The sequence below is a fragment of the Pristiophorus japonicus genome, chromosome 1 (assembly GCF_044704955.1).
Source record: "Pristiophorus japonicus isolate sPriJap1 chromosome 1, sPriJap1.hap1, whole genome shotgun sequence".
Classification (NCBI taxonomy): Eukaryota; Metazoa; Chordata; class Chondrichthyes; family Pristiophoridae; genus Pristiophorus; species Pristiophorus japonicus.
This window is the reverse complement of record NC_091977.1, coordinates 308,294,598-308,320,827: the sequence shown is the minus strand read 5'-3', so window position 1 is coordinate 308,320,827 and position 26,230 is coordinate 308,294,598. Positions and strand designations below refer to the sequence as shown.

General features: G+C 42.6%; 1 protein-coding gene across 2 annotated transcripts in view; it reads right to left on the bottom strand.

Moving 5' to 3' along the window:
• Positions 1–26,230, bottom strand: part of dspa (desmoplakin a) — an 86,379-nt gene that overhangs the window by 56,052 nt on the left and 4,097 nt on the right. For both annotated transcript variants that reach the window (XM_070888543.1, XM_070888544.1), the window contains exons 2-4: positions 23,121–23,217; positions 11,704–11,855; positions 5,061–5,244 (exon numbers count right to left, since the gene is read on the bottom strand). In XM_070888543.1, the coding sequence (XP_070744644.1) occupies positions 5,061–5,244; positions 11,704–11,855; positions 23,121–23,217 (433 nt within the window). The remainder of the gene's footprint in view (positions 1–5,060; positions 5,245–11,703; positions 11,856–23,120; positions 23,218–26,230) is intronic.

Sequence of the window (26,230 nt, the reverse complement as noted above, 5' to 3'; positions counted from 1 at the left end):
GTAATACAAGACACAAGCATTAGGAATGACAAGAAAAATCAAGCCTTGGACATAGTTTTGTCTACATGGGACACGAGATCAAGCATAAAATGAATGCTGATGGCTTTGTCTACATGGGACATGAGATCAAGCATAAAATTAATACTGATGACGTTGTCTACATGGGACATGAGATCAAGCATAAAATTAATACTGATGGCTTTGTCTACATGGGACATGAGATCAAGCATAAAATTAATACTGATGACGTTGTCTGCACATAACACAGAACTCCACTCTCCACTTGCTTGGATGAGTGCAGCTCGAACAACACTCGAAGCTCAACACCATCCAGGACAAAGCAGCCTGCTTGATTAGAACCCCATCACCACCTTCAACATTCACTCCCTCCACCTCCGGCACACCGCGGCTGCAGTGTGTACCATCTATAAGGTGCATTGCAGCAACTTGGCACGGCTACTTCGACAGCACTTCCCAAACCTGCAATCCCTACCACCTAGGAGGACAAGTGCAGCAGGCACATGGGAACACCCATCACCTGAAAGTTCCCCTCCAAGTTACACACTATCCTGACTTGGAAATATATTGCCGCTCCTTCGTCGTCGTTGGGTCAAAATCCTGGAACTTTTATAACAGCACTATGGGAGTATCTTCATCACGAGGACTGCAGGGGTTCGAGAAGGTGGCTCACCACCTCTTCTCAAGGGCAATTAGGGATGGGCAATAAATGCTGGCCTGGCCACATCCTGGAACGAATAAAAAAAAAAAAAAACGGGATTTTAATTTCCTATACCATCTAAGCATGGAGGCCTACAGCCAGATACCTGCAGCTAAATTAGCCGGTTGGCACCTGACCTGCAGCTTCTGGATGTAGGGGCACAGCTGTAAAGGCGACAACCACTCCAGATTTTTACACAACTGGATGTTTCAAGCGGCCTCTGGTAATATTAGTCATGCAAAACAATCAGCAGTGCATCACTACAGTAAATAGTTGACCCAAAACCCCGTTCAGGCAGGTCTCAAATTCATTAATTTTTTTTACCCGCGGACCCAAGGTAGAGAGAGAGAGCGAGAAAAAAAGCTAAATCAATTTTTTTCAACTGCAGAATTCCTTCAAGGACACGCTACCATTGATGACACCCATATGGCAATAAAGGCCTCATCTGAAAAGCCATCAAATTCATCAACTGGAAGAGATTTCATTCACTGAGTGTGCAGGTTGTGAGTAACACCAGCCACTTCATTCTACATGCCAATGCCTGCTACCCAGGAGGTGGCCATGATGACTTTGTTCTTGGGCAGTCCAAAATACCTGAACTCCTTAGCCACAGCAACACAAGTACCCGCTTCAGCCATGGTTGATGACAGCTCTCAGTCATCCAAGGATAGAGGCTGAAAACAGGTACAAGTATTGAATGCTACAAGAATAATAATTGAGATTCTGCAGGCATGTCAACGTGATAATCCTAGGCGATTTACAATTCCCTCCATCTTTCACCCAAACATTACCACCCTTGGACTCAAAGTGGAATAAGGAAGAATATAATAGTGGGGGGAGGGGGTGAAATGTGTGGCTGTGGAGGCGGGGTTAGGGAGGTATCTTGTAAATAAAGAGCTAAATGAGTCAGTTAATCGTCACACAGTATGCACATTAAGAGGAGGGGAGGCCCATATATCCCTCAACCAAGCCTGGTGCCTTCTCCTCAACCCACCTTCCATAGAACTAGAAATAGGAATATTGCCCATCATAAGAACATAAGAATTAGGAACAGGAGTAGGCCATCTAGCCCTTGAGCCTGCTCCGCCATTTAACAAGATCATGGCTGATCTGGCCGTGGACTCAGTTCCACTTACCCGCCCGCTCCCCATAACCCTTAATTCCCTTATTGGTTAAAAATCTATCTGTGACTTGAATACATTCAATGAGCTAGCCTCAACTGCTTCCTTGGGCAGAGAATTCCACAGATTCACAACCCTCTGGGAGAAGAAATTCCTTCTCAACTCGGTTTTAAATTGGCTCCCCCATATTTTGAGGCTGTGCCCCCTAGTTCTAGTCTCCCTGACCAGTGGAAACAACCTCTCTGCCTCTATCCTGTCTATCCCTTTCATTATTTTAAATGTTTCTATAAGATCACCCCTCATCCTTCTGAACTCCAACAAGTAAAGACCCAGTCTACTCAATCTATCATCATAAGGTAACCCTCTCATCTCCGGAATCAGCCTAGTGAATCGTCTCTACCCCATCCAAAGCTAGTATATCCTTCCTTAAGTAAGGTGACCAAAACTACACGCAGTACTCCAGGTGCGGCCTCACCAATACCCTATACAGTTGCAGCAGGACCTCCCTGCTTTTGTACTCCATCCCTCTCGCAATGAAGGCCAACATTCCATTCGCCTTCCTGATTACCTGCTGCACCTGCAAACTAACTTTTTGGGATTCATGCACAAGGACCCCCAGGTCCTCTGCACCGCAGCATGTTATAATTTCTCCCCATTCAAATAATATTCCCTTTTACTGTTTTTTTTCCCCCCCTCCCAAGGTGGATGACCTCACACTTTCCGACATTGTATTCCATCTGCCAAACCTTAGCCCATTCGCTGAACCTATCTAAATCTCTGCAACCTCTGTATGTTCTCTACACAACCTGCTTTCCCACTAATCTTTGTGTCATCTGCAAATTTTGTTATACTACACTCTGTCCCCTCTTCCAGGTCATCTATGTATATTGTAAACAGTTGTGGTCCCAGCACCGATCCCTGTGGCACACCACTAACCACCGATTTCCAACCCGAAAAAGGACCCATTTATCCCAACTCTCTGCTTTCTGTTAGCCAGCCAATTCTCGATCCATGCTAATACATTTCCTCTGACTCCGTGTACCTTTATCTTCTGCAGTAACCTTTTGTGTGGCACCTTATCGAATGCCTTTTGGAAATCTAAATACACCACATCCATCGGTACAGCTCTATCCACCATGCTCGTTATATCCTCAAAGAATTCCAGTAAATTAGTTAAACATGATTTCCCCTTCATGAATCCATGCTGCGTCTGCTTGATTGCACTATTCCTATCTAGATGTCCCGCTATTTCTTCCTTAATGATAGCTTCAAGCATTTTCCCAACTACAGATGTTAAACTAACTGGCCTATAGTTACCTGCCTTTTGTCTGCCCCCTTTTTTTTTTAAAAAACAGAGGCGTTACATTAGCTGCTTTCCAATCCGCTGGTACCTCCCCAGAGTCCAGAGAATTTTGGTAGATTATAACGAATGCATCTGCTATAACTTCCGGCATCTCTTAATACCCTGGGATGCATTTCATCAGGACCAGGGGACTTGTCTACCTTGAGTCCCATTAGCCTGTCCAGCACTATCCCTCTAGTGATAGTCTCAAGGTCATCCCTTCCCACATTCCTGTGACCAGCAATTTTTGGCATGGTTTTTGTGTCTTCCACTGTGAAGACCGAAGCAAAATAATTGTTTAAGGTCTCAGCCATTTCCACATTTCCCATTATTAAATCCCCCTTATCATCTTCTAAGGGACCAACATTTACTTTAGTCACTCTTTTCCGTTTTATAAATCGGTAAAAGCTTTTACTATCTGTTTTTATGTTTTGCGCAAGTTTACCTTCGTAATCTATCTTCCCTTTCTTTATTGCTTTTTTAGTCATTCTTTGCTGTGGCTTAAAATTTTCCCAATCCTCTAGTTTCCCACTAACCTTGGCCACCTTATACGCATTGGTTTTTAATTTGATACTCTCCTTTATTTCCTTGGTTATCCACGGCTGGTTATCCCTTCTCTTACCGCCCTTCTTTTTCACTGGAATATATTTTTGTTGAGCACTATGAAAGAGCTCCTTAAAAGTCCTCCACTGTTCCTCAATTGTGCCACCGTTTAGTCTGTGTTTCCAGTCTACTTTAGCCAACTTTGCCCTCATCCCACTGTAGTCCCCTTTGTTTAAGCATAGTACGCTCGTTTGAGACACTACTTCCTCACCCTCAATCTGCATTACAAATTCAACCATACTGTGATCACTCATTCCGAGAGGATCTTTTACTTGGAGATCGTTTATTATTCCTGTCTCATTACACAGGACCAGATCTAAGATAGCTTGCTCCCTTGTAGATAGCTTGCTCTCACTACTGTAGGTGCCACACATACTATCAGATATTTCCAATACATTCACTTTTGTAAAAATGAATAGTGTGTCTAAATGATGTAAACACCAATTTCACCCAATATTCATAGAATTGTTACAGCACAGGAGGAGGCCATTCAGCCCGTGCTCAGCTAGTCCCACTCCCCCCCACCTTTTCGCCTTACCCTGCAATTTTTTCCCTTCGGGTACTTATCCAATTCCCTTTTGAAAACCACTACTGAATCTACCTCCATCACCCTTTCAGGCAATGCATTCCAGATCATAACCACTCGCTGCGAAGAAAGGTTTTTCCTCATGTCACCTTTGGATCTTCTGCCAATCACCTTAAATCTATGTCCACTGGTTCTCAACCCTTCAGCCAATGGGAACAGTTTCTCTCTATCTATTCTGTCTTGACCCCTCATTATTTTGAACACCTCTAATCAAGTCTCCTCTCAATCTTCTCTGCTCTATGACATACAACCCCAGCTTTGCCAGTCTATCAACGTAACTGTAATTCCTCATCCCTGGAATCATTCTTGTAAATCTTTTCTGCACCCTCTCTAAAGCCTTTACATCCTTCCTCGAGTGGGGTGCCCAGAATATTCCAGTTGTGGCCAAACGAGTGTTTTATAAAGGTTCATCATAACTTCCTTGCTTTTGTACTCTATGCCTCTATTTCTAAAGCTCAGGATACCGTATTCTTTTTTAACCCACCCTGCCACCTTCAACGATTATCCCAATAATCGATTATTCCTGAACATTATCCCTAATGTACTATTATTCAAAAATGGCTTAGTGGAGAAAGGACTGAAAACTGGAAAAATTAAAGAAAATAAAAGGTAATATTAATAAAAACCTGAATATTAAAAGGCCAGTTCTCTTTCATTATTTTGTAAATTATTTAGTGTGACTGAGCTTACCTTTTGCTGTTTTAGCCAGCTGAATAGCTCAGTAGTTGACCTTGAAAGCCCTTCATCCCAGGAACTTTTGGATTTCTGGATAGTGGGTTGCCGCATTGACCAGGTTCGGTCAATCGTTCGGACGGCATATCGGTCACTGACAATTTTTGAAATGACACGCATCTGATCACGAAGAAGACACACACTGCAGAAGAGTTTCAAAGGTATTAAGTACTGAACAGATGTAACTGAAGAGGATACCAACAAACTATAGCAGCTTTGGCATGGGTGTGCATTATCCATACAAGTGCTATCAGACGGATTTAACTCTTGCTCTAATAAATAAGCAGTAACTTCATGGAGTCAATTTTCACCTTTACTATCTGGGTATAAAAAAATTGCAGAACACAAAGAGGAGGATCGGGTGAGGAGGATCACATGCCCGTAACAGAGCCCATCTTCCAGGGCTGGGGCAAGAAAGGCCGAAGGATTACTCACAGCTCCTCCTAGCTCCCAAGGATTCCGACCGAAAAATAAAAAATCTTACTTATCTTGGCCTCATCTGGCAACTCTGCTTCATTGTGCCAAGTGTCTCTGGCAGGTTTGACACCAGGCAGGCCATCTCAAGTTTAAAAAAAAAATCACATCACAGCATTGATGATATCATTGGACCATGACTTTAAATTTAAATTAGACCCTTGCTGGCCTGCAGATGGTACCTTGGCCAACTTCAATGATGGTGAAGCCAAGATCTTGCCAGGCAGGAATGGAGCGATGTAGGCCGGGAAGTGGACTTGGCCTGATTTTAACTATCCCTGCACACCATTCTCGCTGGGTAAGTGGGGGTGTTAAAATTGAACCCAAAAGGCATCAACTTATAATCAATATTATGACACTGTAGAATCTGATGAATCAAACATTTTGCAACAAACACTGTAAAAGTACACAGGTGACGATCTTGCCCAGTTTGCTTTCTGTTAACCTTTAATATTGCTAGATTTCCAAAATTATTCTGATTTGCAATTATATTGGCTGGTAATTTGCGGTCAGCAACGAAGCTAAGGCACTCAACGCGGACCTCAAAGTAAGATGCAAACAGAGATCTCGCGATCTGTGGCAAGAACTTTACCTTTCTCGACATACAACTGATTGCAGTGCTGTGTAATGGGAATCCCCAGCGAAGAGCTGCTGTCACATCAACAAGCTGTCTAAGCAGCCAATCACTTTGAAGAATTCTCAGACAGCAAATAAAAAGCAGCTTTTATCCTCACTTTAAAAAATATTAGGGAGCAAAAAAAGATTGGTACTTTCACACGGGGATAAGGTAGAAGCTAAAATATCATTTAAAAAAATTTTTAAAGTTTGTTCAAGTTTTTATATGTTTTTAATTTTTTATCATAAAGGAGAAATTTGACACTCCACAAATATCGTTTTTCAGGGCCAGAATGGTTGTTTAGCAGTCAAAACCCCAGCTACACCTATTCCAATAAGGTTAAACATTTAATGGAGTATTTAACAGTGATATTACTGCGGAAAAGCTCTCAAGTTTTCATCAGTGCCATTGATTTCCAGCTATGGGGGGGGGGGGGGGGGGGGGGGGGAAGGATCCACAGCACAACCAGTGTTGGAATAGTGATTGGTTGACCGCAACTTCAGGATATCCATATTGCGCATGCGCTAAATCCTGAAGTTATGATCAGTTTCAAAAGGAGTAAAGATGCCAAAGGCTGACAGTTTGCCGTCATTACACACCGCAAAACCCGGATCATTGCGGTTATACAATTTCAGCAACGCAACTGACGGCCAACATCTTTTGTTGTCCTGGTACCCAAATTTTCAGGGGAGCAGAGTTAGGGAAAGCTGGACTTGTAATGAAAATGCAAAATAAAATAAATCACCAGTCTCGAGTTAAAATGTCGTCATTTAATTTTGGGCGGCTCAAAAAGTTGCTGCAAACATATTTCCATTTATTTAAATTTCATCACACAGATGCACACCAAGAACATTTTTCTAGTCACACAACTCCTATTCATGGAAATGATGGCCCCAGAATTTATGGTCTGGATGACGGTGAACTGGTAGTGTTTGCGTCATTTCGCCTTTGAAACTGACCGCAACTTCGGGATTTGGCACAGGTGGAAATCCCGAAGTTGTGGTCAGTCATCAACAGCTTTGAATCAGGCTGCACTGTGTCCCGTCCCACAGAGCCGGCAATCTGTATAATCAGCCAAATCAGGGAAACTGCCGAAAACTTCGGCTCTTTCGCAGTAATTACGCTGTCAAATTCCCCACTAAAAGTTAGACCCCAAAGGGATGAGATGTAACTGGGGTTTTGACAGTTATTACTGCTACACAAGTATTAAGGACCTGGAAAACTAATTTTAATTTTGTGCAGTGTGAAATGTGTCCATTTTAATAAATACATTTTTTAAAGAAACTTAAATTGTGTTTTAAAGTTTGTCCATCTTTATTCCAGGTTTGCCTTTTCCCCATGCGAGAGCCCCAATCTTTGTTTTGCTCTCTCTAACTATTTTAAAAAGTTAGAATTTTAAGAGCTTACTCACTTCCTTGTTAGCTGTCTGAGAGAATTCGCATTTTGATTGGCTGCTTGATTGACAGCTTGTTGACATCATAGCAGTCCGCACAAGGGGATCCCCACTATCGATTGAATTGAAGTTCAGAAAACCTGAAGTTTGACACAGGGATTGCGAGATCCTTGTGTGAAGCGTACTTCGGGGGCAGCAGCGAACGTTTTCGCTTCTGACTGCAAATTCCAGGCCAATACATTTATTTCTTTTTATTTAAAGATTTTTTTTTTGGATTGGCTGCTGCACCAGCATTCACAGGGTTCTTTGGAATCTAGAGGTGGATTGCATGAAGCAGGCCTACTTACACTGATGACTCGCAGCTGAGCAACCTCGAGCCTTTTGTTACTATACATGCCTGTACACACATACAAAATGTTGCATACAAGTCAATGACAGAGGTTGCACACATATGTTTAGTACTTGTGTGTACTGAGCTGGGTGAATTTGCTGACTAATCACTATGATTCTGTCCTAGATAATGTCCCATGAGGAATTTAGAGTTAATAATTCAACACATTATTTTCAAGCCTGCATTCAGCCTGCTCCAGTCTCCATTTACCAATGTTAAACAAAATAAGCAACCTTCACCCAAATGCTTTTCTGAATAGAATTGCTGCACTGTAATTACATAGAGGCATTAAAAGAACTGCCATCCAGAGTGAGGTCCACAATATGGGCCCAACTTTGCCCAACCCCTTTTTTTCGGCGCACTTACCTTAAGTGTGCCGATTTTGCGCGTTGGAAAGAGCGCCGGAAAAAAGGGCCCCCATCCTGGCCGCTCCTCGGAGTCGTGGCATGGCATGCAGTCTGAGGGGGGGGGGGGGGGGGGCAGAGCAACAGGCCTGCATGCATGCTCCTGCCCTCCCAGCATGTCCTGTGGACTGTGAGCAGGACCCGATGCTCGCAGCCCCTATCCCCGGCCGAAGGGACACCCGATCTTGCTGCACCCTATCCCCAGCCGAGTGGCTTCCCGCGCAGGCCGGCTGGCCCACTGAGTTCCCGGCAAGGTCGGACTTCGGTTTTATTTTTTATTTAGTGGTTGTGTGTGCTTGAGAGTTTTGATTTGGGGGGGGGGGGGGGGCGGAGAAAAGAGAGGAGAGTTTTTTTTGGGGGGGGGGGGTGGAGAGGGGAGGAGAGTTTTGGAGGGGGGGGGCGGGAGGAGGAGAGAGAGAGAGAGAGAGAGAAAGTGTTTTGTATACCAGCATCTCTCTCCTCTCTCTCTCTCTCTCTCTCTCTGTGGCTACCACCACCCCCCCCTCCCCCCGCAATACTCTCTCTCTCTGCCCCACCGTGACATCGCAGCCAGCAGCTCGCATTTCTCCAGTAGGACTTATTTCATTTTTTATTAGTATTTTAATTGTTTGAGTTTTTCTTTGCAATGTTATTCAGATCCTCTCCAGTTCCCTTCCCTCCCCTATCCCTGTCCTAATGTCTGCCGAATGTGCGCTGTTTTTTCTTCACTGCCCGCAAGGTTTTTCAGAGCTGGCCACATACGCTGACCTAAGTTGATTTGGAGTAAGTTTTTGCTGGCCAAAGTGGCATAAATGGCCAAAATTGGCATAAGTGTCTGGGAACACCCCCTTTTGAAAAAGAAACTGACCTAAAAAAAAATCACTGTTAATGGTTTGTTAGCTACTGGACTAATGAGTCTGAATGATGAAGCTTGCGAATTCTGAAAGTTATTTCTTTACAAACGCCTTTATCCACAGTAACTGACTTACTCTGGAGCAATTTGGGGGGGGGGGGGGGGGGAGGGGGGAAATGGCAGTTTTAAAACTTACGCCAGAAAAAAAAACTTACTCCAAAAAAATTGATGCAAGTCATGGCCAAAGTTGGGCACTATGATATTCTCAAACTCCTATTTCCAAAGCTCACCAATTTATTATCTTCCTATATAGAATATGGTCGTTATTAGAATAGTAAATTTACACCACTTTAAAATTTCAGGATTGTGCTCAATGTAATCATTTCTATTTATGGCAGGTTCCTGAAATGGCTTGCTGCTAAAGAACACTAATTTATTAACAAGCTCCATCACTGACAGATTGGATCCCTCCCACAATGAGTGTCTGATCTTAAATGGGTTGTCAGAGGGACAAAAGAAACTTCTTTTGAGTGCTGGAGAAAGGAAGAAAATCATTTTAACATGTTCACAAGATGAAGTTGTCCCTGTCAAGAGAATTAAGATAGCTACTGTTAACTCGACGCCACATAATGGCTAAACAGTTTGCCATCAAGGTCAAAACAAATTGATCAAAAGGTTGCTGTCCATGATCTTTCCTGCATTGTGTGCTATTTAATTTGCCTTATGTCTATGTCAATAAAACTGTCCTGATATTGTGTAGCAAACCTCACTACCCTGTATCTCGAAATCAATTAAGATGCTGACCATCACTCGGGTGGGTACATTGCTACCTGCTTGTAGGTGGATAAAGGTGTTTGTAAAGAAATAACTTTCAGCATTCGCAAGCTTCATCATTCAGACTCATTAGTCCAGTAGCTAACAAACCATTAACAGTAATTTTTACTCTGTTGGAATATCTTGATAACATACCTCCTCTTTTACATGTAGACTTAAAGGTTACATTCTCCACTGATTCATAGTTAATTAGTGGAAAATCTAACTATGTATCCCTTACACTGACTTGTTTTGCAAGCTAAAAAATACCAACATAAAATATTCATGATTGGTCCACAACCCAATATATTTTTGCTCCAATTTGGCCAAAGCAATTACCAATAAAACCACCTGCAAAAAATAGCCTGAGACAATGGGGGAAGAGCGGAGAGAAAGGGAGAGAGAGAGAAGAGTGGGATAAGGAGAGAGAGAGCGCGAGAGCGAGAGCGAGAGAAAAGGAGTTTGGAATAATTTTCTTTCCTAAAAATGAGATAGTGTCTATTGAAATCTTTCTGGTGCAATTTCTTTTGATTTTAGTATTAATAAATCACCTGAATTTTATATTTTTTCCTGACAGATTATCTGGTCATTATCACATTGCTGTTTGTGGGAGCTTGCTGTGTGCAAATTGGCTGCCATGTTTCCTACATTGCAACAATGACTACACTTCAGAAAGTATTGCAATGGCTGTAAAGCGCTTTGAGAGTGGTCGTAAAAGGCGCTGTATAATGCAAGTCTTTTTTTGACAAAATTAAGTTCATCAACAGCGATACTTCCTAATCAGTCCACAATTACAGAATAACAGTTTCTCTTTCTGTTGTTTGATATTCATTTAACTACACAGTGTAGGGCTACTAACAAATGTGTAAATGCAATCAACTTCATTTTGACTGGTCATATTTTGAAATGTTGATTGATTAACTGTAAAACTAAGATCAGCTTAACATGCAGGTACAAGCAGCAAATAAGCTAACATGCAGGAAAGCAAACAATTAGGAAAACACATATGTTAGCCTTTATTACAAAAGGGATTGGAGTACAAGAGTAAAGAAGTCTTACTACATTTATATAGGGCCTTGATGAGACTATATCTGGCAAATGATGCACAGTTTTGGTCTCCTTGCCCAAGGAAGGATATACTTGCCTTAGAGGGAGTGCAACAAATGTTTACTAGTCTGATTCCTGAGAAGAGGGGATTGTCCCATGAGGAGAGATTGAGTAAACTAGGCCTATATTCCCTAGAGTTTAGAAAAATAAGAGGTGATCTCATTGAAACTTATAAAATTCTTAAGGGGCTTGACATAGTAGATGCTGGGAGGATGTTTCCTCTGGAAAAACTAGGGACCAGTGTCTCATAATAAAGGATCGACCATTTAGGACTGAGATGAGGAGAAATTTCTTCACTCAAGGGTTGTGAATCTTTGGAATTCTCCACCCCAGGAGGACTATGGATGCTCAGCCATTGAATATATTCAAGACAGAGATCAATAGATTTTTGGATACTAAGGGAACCAAGAGATATGGAGCAACAGCAGGTAAATGGAGTTGAGTTGCAGCTCAACCATGATCTAACTGAATGGCGGAACAGGCTCATAGGGTTGAATGGCAGACTCATATTCCTATGATTCAAAGCAGATCTGCAGTAAATTTCAGTTTAAACTGGAATAGAAGTCCTTACTTTTTTTGGATTGATTCAGAAGGCTTCCCATTACGCTTTAAATCTTCAGCAAAGTCTTCAATTGATGCTAGCTGTACACCAGCCACTCTTAACAAATCATCAATGTGCTCTCTGTATCTCCCAAACTGACCCTTATCGAAAGCACTCATATCCTGGTATAAAATAGTATGAGAAAATAAATGGTATTAAGGATTTAACCAGGCGTAATTCTGTTCCAATGCAAGCTGAATCAGGTCTTCAGTTCAAACAACAAAATATGGTATCACTTTACAAACATCTAATGTCTCTGTACAAAATTATTTAAATATTTTAACATGACAAGTTAGTTTCAGCTAAAATAACAAATTTCATTTGAATACATGATGTATTTTGTGCAAAGCTCTTCTATATACAGTATCAATTACTGAACGCATAAATACAAGAGTTACCATTTATAGATCACTCAGATGCTTGTACATCCCAGTCATACAGTAACAATTACTCAAATTACACACAACTGTGGTTCGTATACATCACAATTTGCGCTTCATTGCAACAAGATGGAGATAGTCCTTCCTCATGCTCCTTACTACAGTTGACACTCCACTATATACTTACATCCAATAACGACAGATATTAGACTGGGCTATTCCAAGAGCGCCAGAGTTAAAGTTAGTTCAGTACCATATCCACGACACTGCTGTGCCTACATTATTTAGGGCCCTACATTAGTGAAGTCGTCTAAAACTTTATACAAAGAAATTCTTTATGCTACCAAACCAAAAATTTGCACGCCGATTTTTACACAACTCCATTTATATACAAAACGATATTGTATAATTTAGCTACTTAGTAATTATAGCCACTAAATTTCCCTCAGAAAATTGTTACCGTCATACAATGGCCGAATTTTCTACCCAGCATAAAGTTTCATGTTGCACCGATAGTGGATATTTCCCTTCCAGAGCACAATGGGGCTTTGTACACAAATAGCCATGGGGATTATTCCTATCACTTAGCTTTCCACACACGTCATCAATAACCATAGCAGTGGTATTGAAAGCTTCAAACTGTGGTTGATGTCACAAATAAAACAAAAAAAAATCAACTTTCAAATATTGTTCGCTTCATAATTAAACTAGAAAACAGTAATTGTAAAGAAGAAACAAAAGGCTCTTTGCCCAAGTGCTTATGATGGCTAGCTTTGAAAGGAATGTGGTAATCCTGTTCAACCAGTTTGAGAGTAGCGCTCCTGTGTATGAATTAATCATTCATGCAGCTATATAGGAATCAACTAAAATGGTTGTGATCGTTACCAGAAAGTAAATAGTAAAACAACAGGAAAGGAGACTGCAGAATGTTACTCAGACATTACGTTTAGCACAGAAGTCTGAAAACATAAGAGACCACAAAACACATACCACAGTTCCCAAAATAATCAGTACTTGGCATAAAATTACTGAACAAAATGCAGTTTTGCATCATAATTTAAGAGTGTAGGAAAGGATTTAATTTCATCAACAGGAGAAAGCTATCCCCCCACCCCCCCAACATACAGCACTAGAGAACATTGGAACAGGAGTAGGCCATTCAGCCCCTCGAGCCTGTTCTTCTATTCAATTAGATCATGGCTGATTTGTACCTCAACTCCAATTACATGTTTTTGCTCTGTGTCCCTGGCTGCCTTTACCCAACAAAAATCTAGCCAACTCAATCTTGGCTCCGTATCCACAGACATTTGAGGGAGTGAGTTCCAGATTTCCACTACCCAGTGTTAAAAATATGCTACCTAATTTCACTCCTAAATGGTTTAACTCTAATTCCTCCTTATTCTGGATTATCCCACCAGAAGAAATAGATTATCTGTACCTAACCCATCAAATCCTTTCAAAGACCTGGATTAGATCACACCTCAACCTTCTAAACTCAAGGTATTCCTTGGAGGACAATCCAGCTATGCTTCTATTGAGGTTTTCCCCATTGCTAAAAAAAGAGTTTGCCCAGGGAGAGCAGAAAATAGGTAAATGAAATTGTCCTTTGTTTTGTGGTATATGTTTTAGTGGCAAGAGGAGATGGTGAGCCATAGCCTTAGTAAACAAAGGCAACTGCGTAGGAAAGCTAGATATATGTGCAGTGACTGAAAGTTGAGGAAATTGCTTGATAGAATTTTAACTATCCAGTGCAAAGCCATACTGCTTGAAATAAAATAGCACCAAGCCCGCAACTTGTATCAAACTGCAATTTCAATGTTAAGCTGTACACAACATACCCAGAAGCTGTAACACAAAGGATCAAGGCGAAATACACAGACAAGATGATCCCAGGTTCAATTTCTAGTTTGTGATGAATTTGTTGATCACAGCCAGGACAGCAGGCATTCTGCAACTAGCCTCATATTCTGGGATAAGGAGAAAATAATCAGCTAAGAGTCCCACGCATGACAGCTATTGGTAATCCCCGCTGTAAGTGCGCATTTATGGATGCTGCGGAACGACAGGTCCGAGCTTGGTTATGGTTTCTCCACAGTTAACAACCTGTTAAAATTAATGCCCGACTATCCCTCTACAGTTGTTCCAGTCTCCTGCAGTAACTCTGGTGAGAGAAGCAGTATAAATGGCCATTTATGGCATTTTTCCAGAGGTTTTGCTACACTCCAACCGAGGTAGCGACAGAAAATTGGGAGAACAGCCACTGAATTTCAGGGCCCAATTGTCTAGGTTCACACGTGAGAAAAAACCTCGGATCAAGTACCAGAGGGCATCCCACATCCGTGAAACCACACACCAGCATAAATGAACATCTTTGGTAGAAAACTAGGGTGGAAAAAAGCAGGAGAAAACAATTAGCAAACAACCTATAGATACATTTAAAGGGAAACTAGAGAAGGATGAGGGAGCAGGGAATCAAGGGTGATGCTGAGAGTTAGATGAGGAAGGATTGAAGGAAGCACGAGTGGAGCATAAAGGCCAGCATGGATTGGCTGGGCTGAATGGCCTGTTTCTGTGCTGCACTATGTAATTCTTTGTATCCTTAGCCACCATATGCCACATAGAAAGTGAGGACAGTGCAAATTGAGCCCATTTCAAAATTTTCCTTCAACTCATGTTAGATGGCCAAAATGGTGAACTTACTGAGTATGGATCGAGTACATTATTGTTCTATGGGTCAATTCCAGATCTAATTTATTCTGTAGTAATCATTTCTGTTGGCTCTGCCATTTCCTTAATGTCAAATCCATTGTCCTCATTCTAGATGTTTAAATTTGAATAAGTACAGGCCTTATTAAGGCCACATTAAAACATAGGAGCAAAAGAAAAAAAAATAGGGAATTAGGTGCATCAAATCCGCACAACAATTTTGTTAACCATGACATTGGGCCCAAGTTTCCACATGATTTGCGTCTGATTTTTAGGAGCAACTGGTGGAGAACGGACCATCTTAGAAATCGCAATTCTCCACATTTTTTTTTTCTGCAGTTCTAGTCAGGTAGAACAGTTCCACTTTGGAACAGAATTTTTTCTTCAAAAAGGAGGCGTGTCCGGCCACTGACGCCTGATTTCAAAGTTTCCAGTGTGAAAACGTACTCCAAACTAACTTAGAATGGAGCAAGTGAAAATTTTTGTAGAACTGAAAAAACCTGTTCTACACATTAAAAAATCAGGCGCAGGTTACAAATTAGGCGTCCAGAACGAGGTGGGGGGGAAAAGGGAAGTCATTAAATTCTATAATAAATCCTTATTTATACTTCTACAAATAAATCCAATCTGAATAAACATTTATAAGCAAAGAAAAGATTAAATAAACCATCTTCCTACCTGTGTGAAAGTGTTTCAGCCATCGTTTGTTCCCGCCGGGGGGGGGGGGGGGGAAGAGCCGTTCCGTTCGTTCCCGCGGGGGGGGGGGGTGCCTTTCCGTTCGTTCCCGACGGCGGGCGGGGGTGGGGAGGGAAGCGGCTGCCTCAACTTTGAGGCTTCCTGCACCTTCTCACTGGTGCAAGAAGCCTCAGTGCTGATCATGGAAGGGCAATGTGCTTTTATTAAAAAATGTTCAAAAATTAAACAGCTACAAAGAACTACAAAAATGGCCGAGTGCCAATGTTTCCTTCACACTGCACGTGCGCGAACGCTCCAACGCGCAGCGTTGCCGGCAGGAAAAAAAACTTATTTAAATGGTACTCGCCCCCTCCCACTTACAAAATCGGTGCGAGTGTAGGCTCCGCCCCCCCTGGGTGCCACGCCAGGCAGACAAGGAGCTGCAGGGCGCTCGAGAATAGCGCGGTTTTTTTTAGGCGCTGTTTTAGGCGCGAAAAACGGGCGCCCAACTCGGAGGGGCGTCCGTTTTTTATCGTGTGGAAACTTGGGCCCTTAATCTTTTTAATCCAAATTCATTGCCATTTCTGCATATCTCTTCATACCCATTTCCAACTAAGTATCTATATTCCTTTTAAACATATCAAATGACTTTGCATCTATGGCGTCCCAGGGCAGTCTGTTCCACGATTTCATAAGAACACAAGAAATAGGAGCAGGAGTAGGCCATGTTGTCCCTCGAGCTTGCTCCACCATTTAATAAGATCAAGGCTGATCTGATCATGGAGTCAGCTCCACTTCCCTTCCCGCTCTCCATAACCCTTTATTTCCTTATCACTCAAAAATCTGTCAATCTCTGCCTTAAATATATTCAATGACCCAGCCTCCACAGCTCTCTGGGGCAGAGAATTCCGCAGATTTGCAACCCTCAAGAAATTCCTCCTCACCTCAGTTTTAAATGGGCGGTCCCTTATTCTGAGACTACGTCCCGCAGTTTGAGTTTCCCCTATGAGTGGAAATATCCTCTCAGCATCCACCTTGTCGAGCCCCCTCATTATCTTATATGTTTCGATAAGATCACCTCTCATTCTTCTGAACACCAATGAGTATAGGCCCAACCTATCTTCATAAGTCAACCGCCTCATCTCCGAAATCAACCTAGTGAACCTTCTCTGAGCAGCCTCCAATGCAAGTATATTCTTCCTTAAATATGGAGACCAAAACTGCATGCAGTGCTCTAGGTGTGATCTCACCAACACCCTGTACAGTTGTAGCAGGACTTCTCTGCTTTTATACTCCATCCCACTTGCAATAAAGGCCAACATTCCATTAGCCTTCCTGATTACTTGCTGTACCTGCATACTAACTTTGTGTTTCATGCACAAGGACCCCCAGGTCCCTCTGTACTGCAGCATTTTGCAATTTTTCTCCATTTAAATTATAATTTGCTTTTCTATTTTTTTTCTGCCCAAGTGAATAATCTCACATTTTCTCACATTATATTCCATCTGCCAAATTTTTGCCCACTCACTTAGCCTGTCTATATCCCTTTGTAGATTGTGTGTCCTCCTCACAATTTGCTTTCCCACCCATCTTTGTATCATTGCGGCCCTTTATGTGAGCTACTTCTTCCTAGGTTCATTTAATTGGATTTTCTCAAATTCTAATTTTGTTTTTAATTATTTGCTCTCAGGATGTGGACAACACTGGCAAAGACCATATCTACTGCTCATTGATAGGTAGCCCAAAAACATGAGGACGGGACTACTTGAATCACTGTTGTCTTTATGATGAAGGTTCTTCCATAATGCATTAGGTAGAGATTTTGACTCAGAGGAAGAAGGAACAGCGATACTTGGAGGTGCCATTGTTCCCATGACATTGCTGCTCTTATCCTTCTTGGTGGGGCCGGGAGGTGCTATTGAAGCACACTTGGTGAGTTGATGCAGTGCAGCTTGTAGATAGTACATACTGCAGTCACAGAGCAACAGTGTTTGAGTAGGTAGACACTGACTCCAGCAGCAGGAAGGCTGATCAAGCAAACTGCTTTGTCCTGGATGTTGTCAAGTTTATTCAGTGTTGGTGCAGCTGCACCCATCCAGGTTACTCTATCACACTCCTGACTGGAGCCTTGCAGATGGTAGAAAGGCTTTGAGGAGTCTGGAGGTGATTCTGCCATGCTCCTCTAGAGAGTGTTGATATTGCTGGTCCAATTAAGCTTCTATTCAATGAAACTCTCTCAAGATGATAAAGGTGTAGAACTTGGTAATGGTAGTGTCTTTGAAGATCAGGGCTGGAGATACCAATTACCTGCTGATGCAAATGTTGCATAGAAACATAGAAACATAGAAAATAGGTGCAGGAGTAGGCCATTCGGCCCTTCGAGCCTGCACTGCCATTCAATGAGTTCATGGCTGAACATGCAACTTCAGTACCCCATTCCTGCTTTCTCACCATACTCCTTGATTCCCCTAGTAGTAAGGACTTCATCCAACTCCTTTTTGAATATATTTAGTGAATTGGCCTCAACAACTTTCTGTGGTAGAGAATTCCACAGGTTCACCACTCACTGGGTGAAGAAATTCCTCCTCATCTCAGTCCTAAATGGCTTCCCCCTTATCCTTAGACTGTGTCTCCTGGTTCTGGACTTCCCCAACATTGGGAACATTCTTCCTGCATCTAACCTGTCTAACCCCATCAGAATTTTAAACGTTTCTATGAGGTCCCCTCTCATTCTTCTGAACTCCAGTGAATACAAGCCCAGTTGATCCAGTCTTTCTTGATAGGTCAGTCCCACCATCCCGGGAATCAGTCTGGTGAACCTTCGCTGCACTCCCTCAATAGCAAGAATGTCCTTCCTCAGGTTAGGAGACCAAAACTGTACACAATACTCCAGGTGTGGCCTCACCAAGGCCCTGTACAATTGTAGCAACACCTCCCTGCCCCTGTACTCAAATCTCCTCGCTATGAAGGCCAACATGCCATTTGCTTTCTTAACCGCCTGCTGTACCTGCATGCCAACCTTCAATGATTGATGTACCATGACACCCAGGTCTCTTTGCACCTCCCCTTTTCCTAATCTGTCACCATTCAGATAATTGTCTGTCTCTCTGTTTTTACCACCAAAGTGGATAACCTCACATTTATCCACATTATACTTCATCTGCCATGCATTTGCCCACTCACCTAACCTATCCAAGTCGCTCTGCAGCCTCATAGCATCCTCCTCGCAGCTCACACTGCCACCCAACTTAGTGTCATCCGCAAATTTGGAGATACTACATTTAATCCCCTCGTCTAAATCATTAATGTACAGTGTAAACAGCTGGGGCCCCAGCACAGAACCTTGGGGTACCTCATAGTCACTGCCTGCCATTCTGAAAAGTCCCCATTTACTCCTACTCTTTGCTTCCTGTCTGACAACCAGTTCTCAATCCATGTCAGCACACTACCCCCAATCCCATGTGCTTTAAACTTTGCACATTAATCTCTTGTGTGGGACCTTGTCGAAAGCCTTCTGAAAGTCCAAATATACCACATCAACTGGTTCTCCCTTGTCCACTCTACTGGAAACATCCTCAAAAAATTCCAGAAGATTTGTCAAGCATGATTTCCCTTTCACAAATCCATGCTGACTTGGACCTATCATATTACCTCTTTCCAAATGCACTGCTATGACATCCTTAATAATTGATTCCATCATTTTACCCACTACCGATGTCAGGCTGACCGGTCTATAATTCCCTGTTTTCTCTCTCCCTCCTTTTTTAAAAAGTGGGGTTACATTGGCTACCCTCCACTCCATAGGAACTGATCCAGAGTCAATGGAATGTTGGAAAATGACTGTCAATGCATCCACTATTTCCAAGGCCACCTCCTTAAGTACTCTGGGATGCAGTCCATCAGGCCCTGGGGATTTATCGGCCTTCAATCCCATCAATTTCCCCAACACAATTTCCCGACTAATAAGGATTTCCCTCAGTTCCTCCTCCTTACTAGACCCTGCGACCCCTTTTATATACGGAAGGTTGTTTGTGTCCTCCTCAGTGAATACTGAACCAAAGTACTTGTTCAATTGGTCCGCCATTTCTTTGTTCCCCGTTATGACTTCCCCTGATTCTGACTGCAGGGGACCTACGTTTGTCTTTACTAACCTTTTTCTCTTTACATATCTATAGAAACTTTTGCAATCCGTCTTAATGTTCCCTGCAAGCTTCTTCTCGTACTCCATTTTCCCTGCCCTAATCAAACCCTTTGTCCTCCTCTGCTGAGTTCTAAATTTATCCCAGTCCCCGGGTTCGCTATTTCTGGCCAATTTGTATGCCACTTCCTTGGCTTTAATGCTATCCCTGATTTCCCTTGATAGCCACGGTTGAGCCACCTTCCCTTTTTTATTTTTACGCCAGACAGGAATGTACAATTGTTGTAGTTCATCCATGCGGTCTCTAAATGTCTGCCACTGCCCATCCACAGTCAACCCCTTCAGTATCATTCGCCAATCTATCCTAGCCAATTCACGCCTCATACCTTCAAAGTTACCCTTCTTTAAGTTCTGGACCATGGTCTCTGAATTAACTGTTTCATTCTCCATCCCAATGCAGAATTCCACCATATTATGGTCACTCTTCCCCAAGGGGCCTCGCACAACGAGATTGCTAATTAATCCTCTCTCATTGCACAACACCCAGTCTAAGATGGCCTCCCCCCTAGTTGGTTCCTCGACATATTGGTCTAAAAAACCATCCCTTATGCACTCCAGGAAATCCTCCTCCACCGTATTGCTTCCAGTTTGGTTAACCCAATCTATGTGCATATTAAAGTCACCCATTATAACTGCTGCACCTTTATTGCACGCACCCCTAATTTCATGTTTGATGCCCTCCCCAACATCACTACTACTGTTTGGAGGTCTGTACACAACTCCCACTAACGTTTTTTGCCCTTTGGTATTCTGCAGCTCTACCCAGATAGATTCCACATCATCCAAGCTAATGTCCTTCCGAACTATTGCCTTAATTTGCTCCTCAACCAGCAATGCTACCCCACCTCCTTTTCCTTTTATTCTATCTTTCCTGAATGTTGAATACCCCTGGATGTTGAGTTCACAGCCCTGATCATCCTGGAGCCACGTCTCCGTAATCCCAATCACATCATATTTGTTAACATCTATTTGCACAGTTAATTCATCCACCTTATTGCGGATACTCCTTGCATTAAGACACAAAGCCTTCAGGCTTGTTTTTTTAACACCCTTTGTCCTTTTAGAATTTTGCTGTACAGTGGCCCTTTTTGTTCTTTGCCTTGGGTTTCTCTGCCCTCCACTTTTCCGCATCTCCTTTGTCTTTTGCTTTTGCCTCCTTTTTGTTTCCCTCTGTCTCCCTGCATTGGTTCCCATCCCCCTGCCATATTAGTTTAAATCCTCCCCAACAGCACTAGCAAACACTCCCCCTAGGACTTTTCAACCCAAGTCTGTCTGCTCGATGTGAAAAGCACTCAGTATGCAGGGAGAATTGCTTGTGGGACTTGCTTAAGACAGCATTACATTTGGGAGATATAAATTAATGATGTTTTAAAAAAAATGTACTGAATATGTTGGATGGTAATTTAGACAGAAATGTTAATGAGAAAATCATTTCCGACTGCAGTACTTCAAGAATGTTTTTAATTATATATTATGCCAATGTTCAATAAATCAATAATTTTGCAGATTTAATGGGGGCAGGTATTAGTCTTGTGCGGCAGTGCAAAAGGGCATCATCTCATTGCCCGCCTGTTATCATCATTATCATACGCAGTCCCTCGGAATCAAGGAAGACTTGCTTCCACTCCTGAAGTGAGTTCTTTGGTGGCTGAACATTCCAACACAAGAGCCACAGACTCTGTCACAGGTGGGACAGATAGTCATTGAGGGAAAGGGTGGGTGGGACTAGTTTTCCGCATGCTCTTTCCGCAGCCTGCGCTTGATTTCTGCATGCTCTCGGCATTGAGACTCGAGGTGCTCGGCACCCTCTCGGATGCACTTCCTCCACTTAGAGCGGTCTTGGGCCAGGGACTCCCAGGTGTCATTGGGTTGTCGCACTTTCAGCGAGACTTTGAGGGTGTCCATGTAACGTTTCCACTGCCCACCTTTGGCTCGTTTGTCGTGAAGGAGCTCAGAGTAGAGCACTTGCTTTGGGAGTCTCATGTCTGGCATGCCAATAAGGGAATTAAGGGTTATGGGGAGCGGGCCGGTAAGTGGAGCTGAGTCCACGGCCAGATCAGCCATGATCTTGTTGAATGGCGGAGCAGGCTCGAGGGGCTAGATGGCCTACTCCTGTTTCTAATTCTTATGTTCTTATGATGTAAACTATGTGGCCTGTCCAGCGGTGCTGATCGAGTGTGGCAAGCGCTTCAATGTTGGGGATGTTGGCCTGGACGAGGACGCTGATGCTGGTGCGTCTGTCCTCCCAGGGGATTTGTAGGATATTGCGGAAACATCGTTGGTGATATTTTTCCAGCGACTTGAGGTGTCTGCTGTACATGGTCCATGTCTCTGAGCCATACAGGAGGGCGGGTATTACTACAGCCCTGCAGATCATGAGCTTGGTGGCAGTTTTGAGGGCCTAGTCTTCAAACACTCTTTTCCTCAGGATGCTGAAGGCTGCACTGGCGCACTGGAGGTGGTGTTGGATCTCGTCGTCGATGCCTGTTCTTGTTGATAGGAGGCTCCCGGGATATGGGAAGTGATCCACGGTGTCCAGGGCCGCGCCGTGGAACTTGATGACTGGGGGGGCAGTGCTGTGCAGTGAGGACAGGCTGGTGGAGGACCTTTGTCTTACAGATGTTTGGTGTAAGGCCTGTTATACATTTCTATTGAAGTCAGTGAAACTAAATATCGGTCATGGCGTATAATAGGCAGCTGGGCAATACTGCCCATTTTGCATTACCACCCCAGATAAGTTTCTACCACAGTAGCTCTATATGTTATAGTAATAGCTGTAAAATCGATCAGTCTGATTGTATCATAGATCTAATTAAGGTAAACTTGAAACTGCATGAGGTTACAAAGTTGAAATGAAACAAATACAGTTATTGGAAGAAACTATACTACACGCTCAATATGAAGGATCACATGCTACAGGTACAACGTCCGAAATCCGGAATCCTTGGGACCAAATCTGTTCCGGTTTTTGGGTTTTTCCAGATTTCAGACAAGAAAATCAAGTCTGAAATCTGTAATCCTCGACTAAATCCTTGCCGGGTTTTGATCGGCCAAGTTCAAAATCCTGTATGGATTCAGTTGAGGATTCTGGATTTCAAACTTGATTTTCTTGTCCGAATCCATGCCGGCTTTTGCCTCAAAAATGTCCGGTTTTCGGACAAAATTCCAGATTCTAGACGATTCCATCAGCTATGCACAAAATGTCCGATTTTCGGACAATTCTGGTTTTTGGAGTTCCAGATTCGGGACGTTGCACCTGTATAATGGTAAGATTTTAATTTTAACAATAGAGTACATGTGTAAATCATTTTTGACCTTTGTTACATTGAGACTGTAGGTATATGAACATTACATTTTGTAGTGACATGCAATAAAAGGTGTTTATAGCACCTTAATAATCTGTGTTTTTAATTTGAGTAAGAATTTACCACGGAGAGCATCTTCTCTGCCTGATTGAGGTTCGTCCAACAATCTTCCACCATTCTATGGACCAGATCATGCCGTTTTATTTGCGACTCTATATTACTTAGGAGGAAAAACAGAAAGTGTGCGCAATATAAGTACATGTTTCTATGCATCAAAATCAGTTGATTCTGTCCTGTAAACATACAGCTGTAGTTCTACACGTTGGTACATTTCAGCCCCAATACGTCAGCAGAATTCATTGAATTGCATTCAATTAAAATATTAGAAACATTTATACTAAAATAAATTCTGAATACTGTAGTTCAAAAGATACATGTAGTAGTTGTGCATTGTATTCACTTAAAACACCAAACCATATTTTAGCTGAGAAGATTAAACATTTTACAAATAGCCACTCGGGAAAAATGGTTGGTTCAGGGGTTAATAAATCCCTCTGCCATCGGTTTTCAAACTGGGGGGTTGGGGAGGTAGATTGGAAGATCCCGGGAAAAACCTGACCTCATCAGATTTCTGAATCCTCATTTTACTCTAATTATTGGCTTAGGAGCAAGTTACTTTAAAAATAAATCTGCAAAGATGACACTGCTTTCCTTTTGTTAGCCGACATCGTCTTTCCATCATTAATTGGGATGACATCCTTCAGAATGTCAGTGTTTAAAAAGCGCTCCGAAGCGGTGTCAATAATTTGCAGGAGTTCTACCTTCCCCGTGAAAGAAAGAAGAAAACAAGTGAGACTTGCATTTATGTAGCTCTTAACATATCCTGAGGCGCTTCACGGGAGCAAACTGACTGAGACACAGAGAGAGAGAGGTCAGGATGGATGACCAAAAGCTTGGTCGGGTAAGTTTTAAGGAGCGTCTTAAAGAAGGAAAGAGAAGTAGAGAGGTAGAGAGGTGGAGATGTCCACAGAGGGAATTCCACAGCTTAGGGCCAAGACAGCTGAAGGCATGGCCGCCAATGGTGGAGCAAAGAAAATCGGGGATGCACAAGAGGACAAAATTGAAGGATTGAAGAGATGTTGGAAGGGTTTAAGGCTGGAGGAGGTTACAGAAGTAAGGAGGGATGAAGCCATGAAGCAATTTGAAAACAAAGATGAGAATTTTTTAATTGAGACATTGTCAGGTCAGCAAGCACAGGGGTGATGGGTGAACGTGACTTGGTGTGAGTTAGGATACAGGCAGTAGAATTTTGGATGAGCTCATGTTTATGGAGGGTGCAAGGTGGGAAGCCGCCCAGAAATGCATTGGAATAATCCTGAGTCTAGAGGCAACAAAGCCATGGATGAGGGTTTCAGCAACAACTTGTATTTATATAGCACCTTTAAATGTAGTAAAGTATCCTGTAATGTCTGTAAGCTTGTAATGTTTGTAGCTCCACACTGTGGATGTGGACATATTGTGTACCGCAATTGCAGAGTTAATCATTAAACAGAACCAGGCAATTCCGGAGGCTTCCGAGAGAACAGCCTGCCATGTTAGGAAGCTGTGTGTGCTGTGCTCTGTGAAGATATCACATTTGGTGACTGAGATGGGATTTTTCGGATGATTTAAAACTTAAATTTTGTTGATGAAGGATTCAGCCAGCCGACAGAGACACTTTGGAAGTTTCTGTCTTTGGAAAAAAGCTACAAAATCCGAGGTAAAATACAGCACACGGTGTGAACAGCTAGAGATTAAAAAGGCAGAGTGTTTCTTCTGCAGAAAGACTGGGCATCTTGCAAAGGCATGCCGACTGAAGGGTAAACCAGTTTTTAAAGCTATGAGTCCAGCATTCAAAGCTATGAGTAGAAATCCCAAGAGACTACATAGCTTGGAAGAACAACAACAGGACGAGATATTGTTAGAGTTACACGTCATCAAGAGCACGAGGTTAACAGACAGCGATTCGGAAAGCATCAAAATCCACAGATGTTGCGGGATTCAAGATACCAATGGAAATTGACACGGGTGCCTCCGTGAGTGTAGTACCGGAGTCACTGTACCGTGACAAATTGCGTGATTTCCAACTGGAGAAATCCAAGATAGAGCTGCGAGGCTACTCGGGAGAGAAAATTCCTGTGGTAGGCCTATCACCGTACCGGTGAAATATAAAGATCAATTTCAGAACTTGTCTCCTTTCACTACTATTAGAGGCAAGTCTGCCTTACTAGGAAGAAATTGGTTGAGCTCACTGAAGCTAGATTGGAGCAAGATTTTCTGTGTGGAAGCAAGATTTTCATCAATGGATGAGGTTATCAAGAAGTATCCGAAGGTGTTCTGCGAAACGGGCAGTCCGATCCAAGGCTTCAAGGCGCGTGTCAGGGTACAGAAGGACGCTAGATCGGTTTACTACAAGCCACGTTCTGTACCATATGCACTCAAGGAGAAAGTTGAGCGCGAACTCAAAAGACTAGAGACTGAGAACATTATTTGTAAGATAGATCGATGTAATTGGGCTACATCCATTGTTGTTGTACCCAAGTCCGATGGTAAGGTAAGATTGTGTGGTGATTATAAAGTAACCATAAACCAAGTTCGTGAGGATAATGTCCCCAATACATTGCCGAATATAGAAGATTTGTTCACAACACTGACAGGTGGTCAGATCTTCTCAAAACTGGATCTTACGAATGCCTACTTACAGCTTGAACTCGATGAGGAATCCAAGTCATGTTTGACTATAAATACTCATCTAGGCCTATATCAATTTAATAGGCTACCGTTTGGAGTATCTTCCGCCCCTGCCATATTCCAAGGGGTGATGAACCAAATTTTGCAAGGTATTGAAGGGGTAGTATGTTATTTGGATTACATACTAATTTCAGCACCAAATAGGCAAATTCATAATAACATATTGAATGAAGTCCTCAAACGGCTAGAGAAGCACAAAGTACGAGTATCTGCACATAAGTGAGAGTTATTTAAAAACTCAGCAGAGTACTTAGGGTACAGAGTAGATAAAGATGGTTTACATCCAACCATGGAAAAATTGGATGCAATTAGAAATGCACCCACTCCCAGGAATGTCACTGAACTTCATTCATTCTTGGGTCTTTTCAACTATTATGGGAAGTTCCTACCAAATTTAGCTGCAGTATTACATCCACTGAATGAACTTTTGAAAAAACAAGTCC